Raw genomic sequence first — 12,470 nt, forward strand, 5'->3', positions numbered from 1 at the left:
TAACGGAAATAACGGAAATAACGGAAATAACGGAAATAACGGAAATAACGGAAATAACGGAAATAACGGAAATAACGGAAATAACGGAAATAACGATTTCCTGATAGAAAATGCTGCATGATCCAACATATGACTCTCATGTCCACTATCAATGAAAACAAAAACAAATTCCTGCCATAATGGAAAAAAACAACTGCTGTTTAACAGCAGCCTCTCGGACACTTCAGTTGATGGAGTAGTTAAGAAGACTGACAACACACATGACTGACACATTATCTCTAATGATACTGCATCGGTCTGATTTGTCACTTACTTGTGTACGAAAACTCAAATCCACGTTGTCTTATTATGTCACCTGGGGTTAAGCAGTGGCTGCAGGACACTTGTTCTGACAAAGAAAATAAGCTTTAAACAACAGCACAAACAACTATGGAGACAAATTTAAGGGACAGGGTTGACCCGAGACATGCAGTGTGAAGCAGCACCAGGGTGCTGAGTTGTGTGAGATGGGCAAGCAACAGAAACATCTGTTAAAAGCACCAGAGTAATGGAAATCTGCAGTATGAACCTGCATTTTGGAATGGCGTGCAGGATCTGTTGCTCGTGAGAAACAGCACCAGTCTCCAGCATGAATAACTATCTGGGAATGGGGTACACTGCCTGCTGTTCAAGGGAAGCTACAGAAATCCTTAGTACAAACCAGCATCAGGGAATGCAATGCACGGTCTTTTGGTCAAGGGAAACAGCCCTGGAGAACATTAGGTCTTACCTACCTGAGGCACGGAGAAGCTACCTGAATTGTTTTAAAAAACCTCACCAAATCTGTGCAAGTTCATAACAGCAGCTATATCGTCCATGTGTTCTCAGATTAGGTTAACTGTATCACAGCTCCTCTCATCAGGTTAGATGAGACTGAGAATTTGTGGAGAATCATTTTTAGGTGGAGAGATGACCAAGTATTGTACAGCAAGACCCTCCACAGCCACTCTTACCATTCATGTTGGGTTTTCAGAATCATGCACATGCTTATCTTGCTTGTGAAGATTACAGTGATGCTAAAAGGAGAAGTGGGTTGTTCTCTTTTTAATCTGGTTTGTGGTAGAGAAACACCCAAGAAACTGACAAGGTCCCCAATCTTTAAGAAACCAGTCAACAGCTACTCCAACAAAGGAAAACAACAGTAGAGAGACAATGTGCAAACTTCCATGTCATTCCCATCAGCAGTAACTCAGAGCCTTGGACACCAGAGTCATTCCTTTTCAGGATTCATTTCTTCTAAAACACATTTCCTACACTGAGCATGAAGCAAGGAACCGACAGGAGTTAAGGCTCCAGAATTAAACAATTTAGTCTTGGAACACTTATCTAGGCAAGACATGTCACTCAGTCTGGCCAGAAATGCAGTAATTTAGAAGCAACACATGCAAAGACTGGGAGTTTACTGGAAATTATGGGGGTGCTGTGTCCCTCCACTGACAAATATGTCAGCAAGAGTTCAAGAATTTAGTAAGAAATCTAACCAAATGTATTTGTTTCTGGTGACATTTCCCTAACTACAGAGAGATACATACTTCCCCTCCCATCATTTTAGAACGCTCCCTCCCTACCCCAACAAATTCACACAACATCAAAAGTTTCTGAGGATTGTTTTATTTCATTTAAACAATAGGTTTGGGGCAAGGTGGGAAGTGAGCAGCACCTTTAAAAAAACTCTGTTGTGTGCTACATAGGTAAAATAAGAGAGCTTTACAAAAGTTTATATTATGTACATATACACACATACACTAAACCAAATTCAAAATGATAAAGGTTGTGAAGGTTTGCCTTCAACGCAACAGGAGAGAGGAAAGCCTTATTTCACAGCAAGCAAAAGCACCACAAGTTAAGATTAGAGTGCACAATCACATGTAGTGCAGGTACCTGGAAGCAGTGTACCTAGTGCAGCACAAAGCTCCACACAGGGAAACTTCTCTTCCACAGGAACAGCAGCACAGATTCTCTGTTTAGGAGGGTGTGCTGTGCAAGCGCTCCCAGAGCCAGCTGCTCTGCCTACATCAGTTTTGGCAGAAGCCACACAAAATAACAAACTAGTGAGAATAAGAGACCCTAAGCTAAGCTACAGCACTGATTTAACTACAGTATTTCCATAACACAGGTTCCTATGTCTCCACATGTCTCTTGGGCACTCTCCATAGGCCACAGAGCAGACAACTCACCATTACTTATTATTTGTGCTCTGCAATTCCCATACTTGCCTACTTGCATCTTTTCCTATCTCACTTCCACACCACAATGCCTCTCCTATTTCCTCCAGTCTGACAGGGTAATAGAATTAAGAGAGACAAACAATTTAACTAAGGGGATATTCAAAGAAAAACAACCAAAGAAAGCTTAAAAACATTATTAAAATCATTTTTAGAAACTAAGTTCTGCAGACTTCTGGCAAAGTTTGGTCATTCAGCCCAAAGGTCTTTGTCTTCAGGGCCTGCAGGCTATGCTGTCTCAACTGGCAAGAAGCATGCAGTACAAGGCAAAATTACTGTCTAAAAGAACAATAAAAGTAATAGGGGTTGAGGGGAGTCTATTACATGGAAATCTAATACTTGGGTAGCAGCACTTACTATGCTACACGGTACGCCTTCAAGAGAGTGAATTCCTTTCTGTTGGTGCGAGCTGCCCAGATGAAAAGAGCAGCTGCCATAAACTGCAAAGGTGCTGAGACACAGGCTAGGCAGAAGGACCAGCCAAATTCACCCCTCACATCACCAGGCAGGGGCAGCTTCTTATGAAGCAGCTCAATCCCAGCTACATAGCAGCCAACCAGGCCCAGCGTACAAAGTCCTGGGGAAAGCAGAAGAAAAGTACAGTTAGTTCACTGCTGAAGTGCTCTGGCTATCACTAAGAGCTATGAAGGAAGGAGTGTAAGTGATGAATGGCAGAAGACCTACCTGCAAGAAAATGGAGGACTCCAGTGGCAATGGCAGGATACAGACTGCGACAGGCACATGCACAGAGCCCAATCAGAGCTCCAAAGCACATGAGACCGAGGCTGACAAATGGCAGGAGAAACTGCAATCGCCAGAGATCTGCACATTAAAGAAACACAAAGGACAGGCTTATTGAACTGACTTTCTCCATCGTGCTGTGTTCCTTTCCACCCACACTCCTTCTTTGGTTTGCTAAAAAGGACAAATGGCTCCACTGAAGTAGAAAGAACTTTAAACTTACACATTCCTGTAGCACACTCATGGCCAAAGCCTTTGCTAGAGCACTTAAGTTTTCCTTCAAAGGTTTGACCTCCTACTCAAGCTACTGTAAAAAAAAATGAAATTGCAGAGCAAGATGCAGATGTTTTCTCATCAGCAACTGCATTTGGGAAACCCCATTTTTTTTTAATCCCACCATTTTTACCTACAAGATGTGAATGACACTTACAAGTCCGATTCAAATCTGTGCCACTGTTGTGATTTCCAGGTTCTATGTACTTCTCCATAAACTGATCAGAGAGGGAAAAACTGATGCAGTTTGTAGTCATATCAGTTTCTGGAACAACAAAAAAAGCCACACCAGACAGTTACCATTTATTTTTTCCCAACCCCCACTTCTCCATTTAATTTTTCTTCTAAGCATTTGAGCTGGGAAGCTCCTCTGAGTACTGTTTTATTCAAAGTAGTAAATATTTCTCAAAACAGATTTGTAGGATATCTTGACAGTAAAGATAATGTAGTTATCTCAACAAGGCATTGCGTTATATATGCAGGATTTCCACCACACTTCTTTATAGCAACTAACATTTGCCAAAATTTGTCATTCTATATCCAACAGCTCCAAAACACACTGACGTCACAGTGGGGCATTTGTGGCACATGAAGAAAACACGACCGTCTAAAAGGAGCAAGTGTTGCCTTGATAAAGTAGATGTCCCTCCCCTTCCCTTCCCTCCCCCCCCCCGCCTTTGATCTCGCCTAGACAGAGGATAACTGGCAGAGCCATAATAACTGGATCACCTGTCAGGCAGCAGATGCAAAAAATAAAAAAGCAACCCAAGTTACAGCAGACTAAATTTAGATCAAATACAACATATCAAATTCAGATTCTGTAGCATTGACAGCCACAGATCATTTCACTTTTCACTGCTAAAGAAGTTTACATTGCCACTATTAAAAAGCAAACAAACACGCAAGTTAGAAATAAGCTTCCTGGATGAAGAAAGTGACACACTGGATGAAGAAAGTACCACTTTAGGCAAAGCTATGAAGTGTTAATTACTCCAGAGATACCTGGCGGGCTGTACCAGTGAGAGTTTTTGGGTACAGTGATGCATCTCCTCCACAACCCAACTGTGCCATTGCACCGGAAGAGCGCATCTGTGTAGGTCTTCTCATCTGCCTCTTCACTGATAAATTCCTCCCAGATGCTCCTGCCAGCTTCAGTAATGTTCTCAGCAGGGGACAGGGTGTGGTACTCGTACCAAAAATCAGTGCCTAAGGAAGCTGCCATATATATGGTGGAGATGAGGCTGAGAACACAGGCAATCACCAGTGCTGTAGCAAACCGGTTATCCATCATTGCTGCTGAAAGGAAAGAGAAGGTCCAAGTAAGTAACTCCTCTGATGCTAAATACGAAGTTATCTTGCAGTGCCGGACTCAAGATGTCATTCCTGTTGTGACATGTTTCTTTAGGATACGTATCTCTTCCAAGGTGCTAGAAGTACAGAAATACTAAGTCTACAGTACTACTCCATACTCACTGGATCTGTGTGTTCAAGACACAGGTATCACTGTTCTCCCAGCCTCTATACATCACCCTGAGAGAGCAATAGCAATTCTACCCCCAAAGCAGATGGCACAACTCACTGGCACTTCCGATCTCAACTGTAGGCAACCACAGAAAGCAGAGAATCCAGCTACAGCACTCAGTAAGAAGATTTATCTTTCCTTAAAGAGATTAGCAAGGGCAGAAGCCATTTTTAGCCTGCCACCCCATACGGCTTTCACAGCTTGTGTTTACAGCAAAGGTGAAAACCATGCACATGCTAAAAAGCTTCTTCCAGACTGCTCACAAAGGGCAGTCATGCCAAGATGCTGGAATGCCTCTTAGGAATCTGTGAAGTGTATCTAGACACTAGAGACAGAACACAAAGGAAGCAGGGAAGGACAAGTTTGGAAATTACAGTAAATGCTGAGATGATGCCACAGTATATACAGAGGCATTTCTGAAGAACTAAAAAAAAATGCCAAGGGAATTCCCTGTGTCTTGGGCATTAGATGACAACAGCTTCCAAAATTGGAATACCTTCACATACCACCAGGAGGACCTCGTTCTGGCTCCCTGTAAGAGGCAACTAAGCCCTTCCTTCACAGACACGCATCAAAGTACATACAAACTCAGAGTCAAAGGCAGTATGGGACAAACTGGTATCACATGCACTTGGACAATACTGTGATTGTAATGAATAACTCATTGCTAATACACATAACGTTTTGTAGATAGTGCAATACCTCAGAGGACTTCAAAATGCTTGTCATGTGTTTGCAGTGCTTGACTAAATCTATGAATTATGATGAACAGGGCTTGATGCCCTTGTCAAATGAAGTATCAACTGAAGTCACCTCTGCAGCTAGAGCTGTTCTGGTGGCATGAGCTACCATACAATCTAATCAGTTTTTCCCTACTGCCTTACTTACTTTCCTTCCCCCACACATCTTGTTCAACATATTTTCTATTTTAGTCTAGTTCCTTTGAAGTTAGATGAACTGGGAAACAACAAATGCCTAAACACACAACATTCATAAGGGGGAAAAAAAAAAAAAAGAGTGCTCAAGTCAGATGTGCCAGTATAAAATTCTCAACTATGAAACAAGGTGCAAAATAAGCAGGGAGTTCAAAAGGCACCAATATCTGATGCTAACTAGACCCTTCTCATTTCTTTTCCCTTCCACCTGCTCCTCTACTTGGTTCAAACTGGCTAATGGAGTTGGTGGTGAGAGATTATGTATACTTATCTCATTCCCTATGCATCATTTCTATATTGGAAGAGGGATTATTACAGATAGTATACTTCATTTAACTACTTAGAAATGATTGAGATTAGAACCAATGTTTTTGTGAACTAACAAGTAGTACCCACTTAAAACACTGCAATACTTGCAACTCTAAACAACAATCCACAATCTCTGAACCTTTATAAGCTAGGCAAGCATATTAGGAGGAAGAAAACATACCTGGGCTCATTTATCCGGAAGACACAGAAACAAGATTTAGAAGCAAATACTCTGTGCACTGTTTAATCTCTCATTTTGTACTTCCATTGTCTCTTGATATGCGAGCACCTAGCTCAAAGTACGCAGGGCACTGGATGAGCAGAACAGGAACACAGCAGGCTTCTGTATAGTGCTGACCTCTCTACTCTTCCAAATAAAGTTCACCCAGGAATTTCTTCCCCTTCATGAACTTCTCATAAAGCAAGCAGCATCTCTGCAGCCAACACTGTGTTGCTGGCTCCTGCCCAGCTGAGCAGATGCCCTGGGAACTGGCTCAGGGTAAGCACCAGAAGAAGCAGGTGAGCAGGCTGGGCTGGATTTTCCACTGTTTTGAAGTCACATTCACTACAAGAACAACTCTCTGCTGCAGATTCCTCACTTTAGAAAGGGCTTCCACTGGAAGGAGGAATCACAAGAGAGCCTGCAAACTCCAACCTCAAAGTAGTATCCATTGTAGCTAGAATATAAGCAGGACATTACTGGCTAATTCTTTTGCAGCTGTTACCTTTCGATACTAACACTTATAAAGTTCTATGAACTCAGTACCTAATATACAGAAAGAAAACAATCGGCTCAAGATGACTTGCTTTCAGATGCTACATCCCAGCTGCCAGGTCCACAACACTGGTGCTGGAAATATTCTATCACACACTTCTGGTCAGCTTGCTATGCATTGCTAAATATACAGTGGACTCGACAGAGCTGATGTCACAATTCTATCACAAGCAAATCAAAGAGTAAAAAAAAAACCTCAAGCACTGCCTAGTGCTCATTACCCACAGCCAGCCACTGCAGTTCAACCATGTAACACCAGCACATTCAGCCTGTGTGTGGTCCAGACCATCCTACCCCGCAGCCACCTCCTGCCCCACTTGATCATGGCAGCAGCCCTGCTCCACCAAAGGGGCACACCCTTCCCCCACAACAACCACACAGCACTGCAAGCAGCACTGTCTGGGCTGAAACTGGGACACGGTGCAGTGCTGACTTAAGTGATGGTAAATAGCGTTATGCCTTTCAGTACATTGGCTGAACATGCTCTATGACAAGCGAAAAATACACAGCTGTGCTTTGTTTTGGTAAAGGAATTTGAGAATATGATTCAAGACTGCAGAAAAACATCAGTTTTTTGGTACATTTATGATTATTTTCAGTTGACAAATACATTTACCTACAAGTTTTCAAATTGAGTGTACAGAATTGCAATCAAGTACTCAATTCAAATCTGATCATCTCTCTCTACTGGACTTAAAAGCCCTCTTACCAGAGAAAAACATCCCTCACTTCACAGTCACACCTTATTCGTGTCATCACTTTCTGGCAGTACATATTTTTGTGAACAATTGTTTTCAAGGATGAAACACAGGAAGAGTAAAATTTAATCAAAAAATCTGACTAGAACCTTGAGAACTAAGAATTGCAGCCACTGACATCAAACCAGACTTGTGTTGCTTCACAAAAACAAGGTCACATATCCCACTAGTTCTGTGTTTTTATTGCTTTTTTAATGTTTTAATAAAAAAATGAAGTACGTTTTGTGGCCTATATACATTAGCTACATTACATACTAGTGCTGCTCTGAAAGTAATGCCTCCTATTCTACCACGTTAGCCCATGACAGAGGCAGATGTTGGTGGCATGGCAGTCAGACAAAATGGTGCCTGACATGGAAGTGCAGATGAAGCAATGGTATGGGACTGAATTTCTCCATGAGGACAAAAATGACACCCACTGACCTTCACTGACGCTTACTGAACGCTTCTGGAGTCTAAACAGTGGATCTGAGAGCAGCGAGGTGGTGGGTGGCATGTTTCAGCAGTGTGACAGAGACACTGAATCACCTCTGCTGGTGCAGGTTTTCACAAACGCAGCATGCAGGCTCTTGTTCAATCACAGGCAAAAACGCACAGCTAACAGTGGTATGTGGAAGAATAGTGTTTTGTAGCTGAGAATTTGCTCTATTGAATAGTATTATTTTGTTCTTTGTATCAGTTGTAGTTTCCATGGAAAGAAGTAGGAGGCATTACTTATGGAGAGTTCTACATATATGCAGCCCAAGACAACTCCTGCCCACTGAACGCAGCCCAGGCAAGACAGAAGTTTGGACACACAATGTAATGCATAGCTCTGGGGATAGGCAGAAACAGCTGAAGAGGCTACAGGTCATTAAAAACTAGCAGGTGGCTTCTGTTGGTTTGTTCTAAGAACATACATGGATTTGCAGAATAGATAAGATAGTGCCAGAGCAAGAGCTCACATCCAATCCCTTATTAACAAGGGTCCTTAATGCTTCTGCCTAGCACTTTAAGTACATACAGAAAACACAACTACAGGAGATATGAAGAACTCAACAGCACTTTAGGACAATTCTGAACTAGAAATTCTCCATGCCACAGACACTGACTTGGCTACTCTGCTCATTTACACAGCATCTCCACTTGCAGGAGAGGCACACCCACTTAAAGTAGATGTCCTCTGCTCTACTCAAGACAGAATCAAGCTTTCAGCCCCAGGGAGAACTCAATGGGAGTAGTAAGTATAGTCAGTCAAAATAGTTACTAGAAAACTGTGCAAAAAAAAAGCGTGGGAGGTACTTTTACATGACACTACTTATAGAAAAAGAACAACCAACCAGAAAACATTACTACTACTAAAGATGACAGCAGTTATAGAGACAAAGACTAATGCTAAACAGAAGTACCTTTTCTCTTTATAGGCTGTTAGCAAGAGCCTTAATCGTTTTTAAAAAAAATATATGTTCATACAGCACCACCACCACATTTCATTCTAATAGCACAAACTATTTCAAACAGGTTATGGCTGAGACTAAACTAGGCAATGAACATAAACACCACAAGGCAGCGGCATACAGGCTCTCAAGCATAAGTGCTTCATAGTACACCGTAATTATACTTTTTAAAGAAGTGAGGCATGTAAAAATTTCAAAACATACAAGGGGAAGCCCAAACCAGCCGCAACATTTGAAGGAATTGAAGGAATATAAAGATGTACATACTTCCCATAAGGGGGAAAAAAGGGTAAGACAGCAGAGCTGAAAATTGAAAGATAAAGAATACACAGAAGCAAGTGTTCTGGCAAACAACCAACCGCAGGACTGAGGCATGGATAAGCATTTTATGAAGTCACTGCTCCACAGCAGAAGGGAATACAGAAATTTGTCTCCAGTTACAGTGATCACTCCTGTCAGCCAGCAGGCCACCACATTTAGGAAACTCATCCTACCCAGCATCACAGAAGAGCAAGACTGCAAGCATATTCTAATGAGGTCTGGCACTTTCTCAGAAAACATGCTTGCAATTGGGCTGCTACGTGGTCAAACAGACAGAAGGCCTGAAAAAATAAGTAAATGTGGGTAGATAGCTAACAACACTTTCAAACACGCTCCTCCTTTTGATACTCAGGGCAATGCAGGATCAGGAAGCGATGCTACCCAAGCTTTTTTACCTCAGAGCTCCTCACATCCAGCAGCATACACAGCTCCAGTGGTTCCAGGGCACTTCAGAGACACTGCGCTACCGGCGTCCTGCAGTAAGCCAGAAGCACACACCTCCAACTCCCTGCCGGCCCTAACTGCTCCATTCATACCGCCCCTGCGATGCCACGGGCACACAAGCAGCAGCCTGGAAGGAGACAAGAAACCAAAGGGTCTGCAACCACAACTTCAGAGCGATTTAGCAGCAACCTGCTAGTGTCACTAGGAGCGCAAAAAGAAAACGGTGACGAAGAACGAGGGGCAGAAACCTGACGGCAAGAGCCCTCGGGAACACACCAACACCCGCAGCACGCAACCAGCAGGACAGGCCCGCGGCCCCGCACCGCGCTGCTATCCGAGGAGCTGCCAACGCCCCGCGGCTGGGCCGAGAGCCGGGCCGGCCGGCAGACGCCGAGCCCCCACGAGAACCGCCCCCTCCTCCGGGGCCGCCCCACCGCGCGCCTCCGCCCTCCAACCGCCCCGCGGTACTCACCGCAGCCGAGCACCTCCGCTCCCGACCCTGCGCGCCGCTTCCGCCCCGCAGCCGCCCCCGGGCCAGGGCGGCGCCCCGCCCCCCCGCCGCGCAGCACCACGGGAGCCACCACCCCTCCGCCTTATTCCAGAGGCAGCGGCGCCGCGGCAGTCATAAAGCCGCACGCCGCCCCGCCCCCTCCGCCCCTCCTTCTCCGACGCCGCCGCGGTGCTGCTGGGAGCTGTAGTCGGCCGGCGCCTCCGCGCGCCAACGTCATCCCGGCACAAACCTAGCTCGCTGCGTCCTCAGCCACCCGCGGCATCGCGGTCCTGCCGTCGCCAGACGTCCCCTCCCTGTCGTGAGATTCTACAAAAACACAGAACGCCTTATGAGCACCGAGCGGCAGCCCTCTCCCTTCGGCAGCCGTCACTATAGGGTCTCCTTTTGTGGCCGTAAAGGCTCGCGTTTCATTCTTTTTCGCTCGATTGATTGTAAAAATGGTGACACAATATCCCGACTGCGTGACCTTCAAACCCTCTCCCACTCCCCCTGCCAAAAAGAAAGTGGAAAATGCAAAAATCCCCCCATCCCCGTTCCCCATTCCCACACAAGCCAAACCAGGACTCCCATTGGTGGCTAACAGTTTCCTGCGGGCAGACCTCCAGTTTTGGTTTTAGCAACCTCCAAAACTGCTAAAAAAAACCCTGAAAAACCCAAGGTTTTCATTTCTCTGAGTACTGCAGGAGAATTCATTTTTAGGTAAGAAACCTGTCCCAGGACGACCCACCTTTCCTGATCATGGAACTGGCTCACCAGCAGCGCGTAACTAGTACTGTGTCCAGTTTTGGGCCCCTCACTGCAAGAAAGACATTGAGGCCCTGGAGCGTGTTCAGAGGAGGGCGACGAAGCTGGTGAGGGGTCTGGAGCACAGGCCTTATGAGGAGCGGCTGAGGGAGCTGGGATTGTTCAGTCTGCAGAAGAGGAGGCTCAGGGGAGACCTCATCGCTCTCTGTAACTACCTGAAGGGAGGTTGTAGTGAGCTGGGGGTCGGCCTCTTCTCTCTTGTAACTTGTGACAGGACGAGGGGGAATGGCCTCAAGTTGCGCCAGGGGAGATTTAGGCTGGACATTAGGAAATACTGCTTTTCTGAAAGAGTGGTCAGGTGCTGGAATGGGCTGCCCAGGGAGGTGGTGGAGTCACTGTCCCTGGAGGTGTTCAAGAAACATTTAGACATAGCGTTGAGAGAAATGGTTTAGTGGGGTCATTGGTGGTAGGTGGATGGCTGGACTGGATGATCTTGTAGGTCTTTTCCAACCTAGCTAATTCTATGATTCTATGACTCTATGATGTAGGAGTCTGAAGTATTTAACATTTGTACCTATGGGCTGGAAGAAAGCAGACCATCATCACTGATAAACCTTCACAGGTCACACGGGGCCTGAAAGAAGGGTAAATAATTAAATGAAAAGAGGACTGGTACAGGGTGACCTGGTCATTGGGAAGCTGGGGGCAAGCAAACACAGGTGTCAATAAGGTCATCAATGAGGTCATTCATTTAAGAGCACTGAGGAGAGGCTACACGTACATGGCAGAAGACTTTATCCTGGGAAGCAGAAAATGGGAAGAACAAACAGGTCACGGTGGGTCACCAGCTGCTGAGATGCAGCCGTGGCCAAAAACCCATGTCCCTGCAACCTTGGGTGTATAAACAGGGAAAGCACAAGGAGGACAGAAGCTATAGCAGATCCAAAGTAGCCTGCCACTGGCTGCTGACGCACTGTGGATTTTTCTTTTCGGGAAGAATATTTCTCTATATAATAGAGTGTAACCTAAAAAGTTAGCGTGTAATAAAAACATTACAAACAAACACACAGTCATCCATTGCTAACACCAGTCTTTCCTCATTTTCTCTGTTTTTCACACCTCAGTTTGCTTCAACAGAAACTCTGCTACATCCAATCAGCTACGCAACAAGATTATTCAGGAAGATTTCAAAGTTTGCTTTAGAAACTGCAGTGGTTCACACATGTAAGCAGGAAGCAAGTAATGCTGATGGCTATAGCTTAAAAGCTGCTCCTGCTCTGTGCAGATCTGTAGTTTCTTAGATAGAAGCACAGGATAGTATAAAATAGCACGTACCTCCAGCAGAAGTGGCCCAGGACTGACATGGAGTTCAACCATGGTATTACAAACAAGCAAAAAACCCTGGTGTGCTGCAAAAGAAAATCTTCATGCATTTGC

General features: G+C 44.8%; 1 protein-coding gene across 7 annotated transcripts; it reads right to left on the minus strand.

Annotated features, from left to right (window-relative positions):
• Window positions 373-10,679, minus strand: CLDND1 (claudin domain containing 1). Of its 7 annotated transcripts, none has more exons than XM_021398866.1 (7): window positions 10,251-10,358; window positions 9,730-9,905; window positions 4,281-4,574; window positions 3,436-3,543; window positions 2,949-3,086; window positions 2,622-2,841; window positions 373-388 (listed from the first exon to the last, which is right to left on the minus strand). In XM_021398866.1, coding segments are annotated over exons 3-7 (756 nt in total). In that variant the 5' UTR covers window positions 4,570-4,574; window positions 9,730-9,905; window positions 10,251-10,358; the 3' UTR covers window positions 373-387. The 7 variants fall into 7 exon arrangements, with proteins under 7 accessions (XP_021254541.1, XP_021254508.1, XP_021254502.1 ...); XM_021398833.1 differs by lacking the exons at window positions 373-388; window positions 10,251-10,358 and adding exons at window positions 1,635-2,506; window positions 10,519-10,679; XM_021398827.1 differs by lacking the exon at window positions 373-388 and adding an exon at window positions 1,635-2,506 and having other exon boundaries at window positions 4,281-4,571.

The sequence above is a fragment of the Numida meleagris genome, chromosome 1 (assembly GCF_002078875.1).
Source record: "Numida meleagris isolate 19003 breed g44 Domestic line chromosome 1, NumMel1.0, whole genome shotgun sequence".
Lineage (NCBI taxonomy): Eukaryota > Metazoa > Chordata > Aves > Galliformes > Numididae > Numida > Numida meleagris.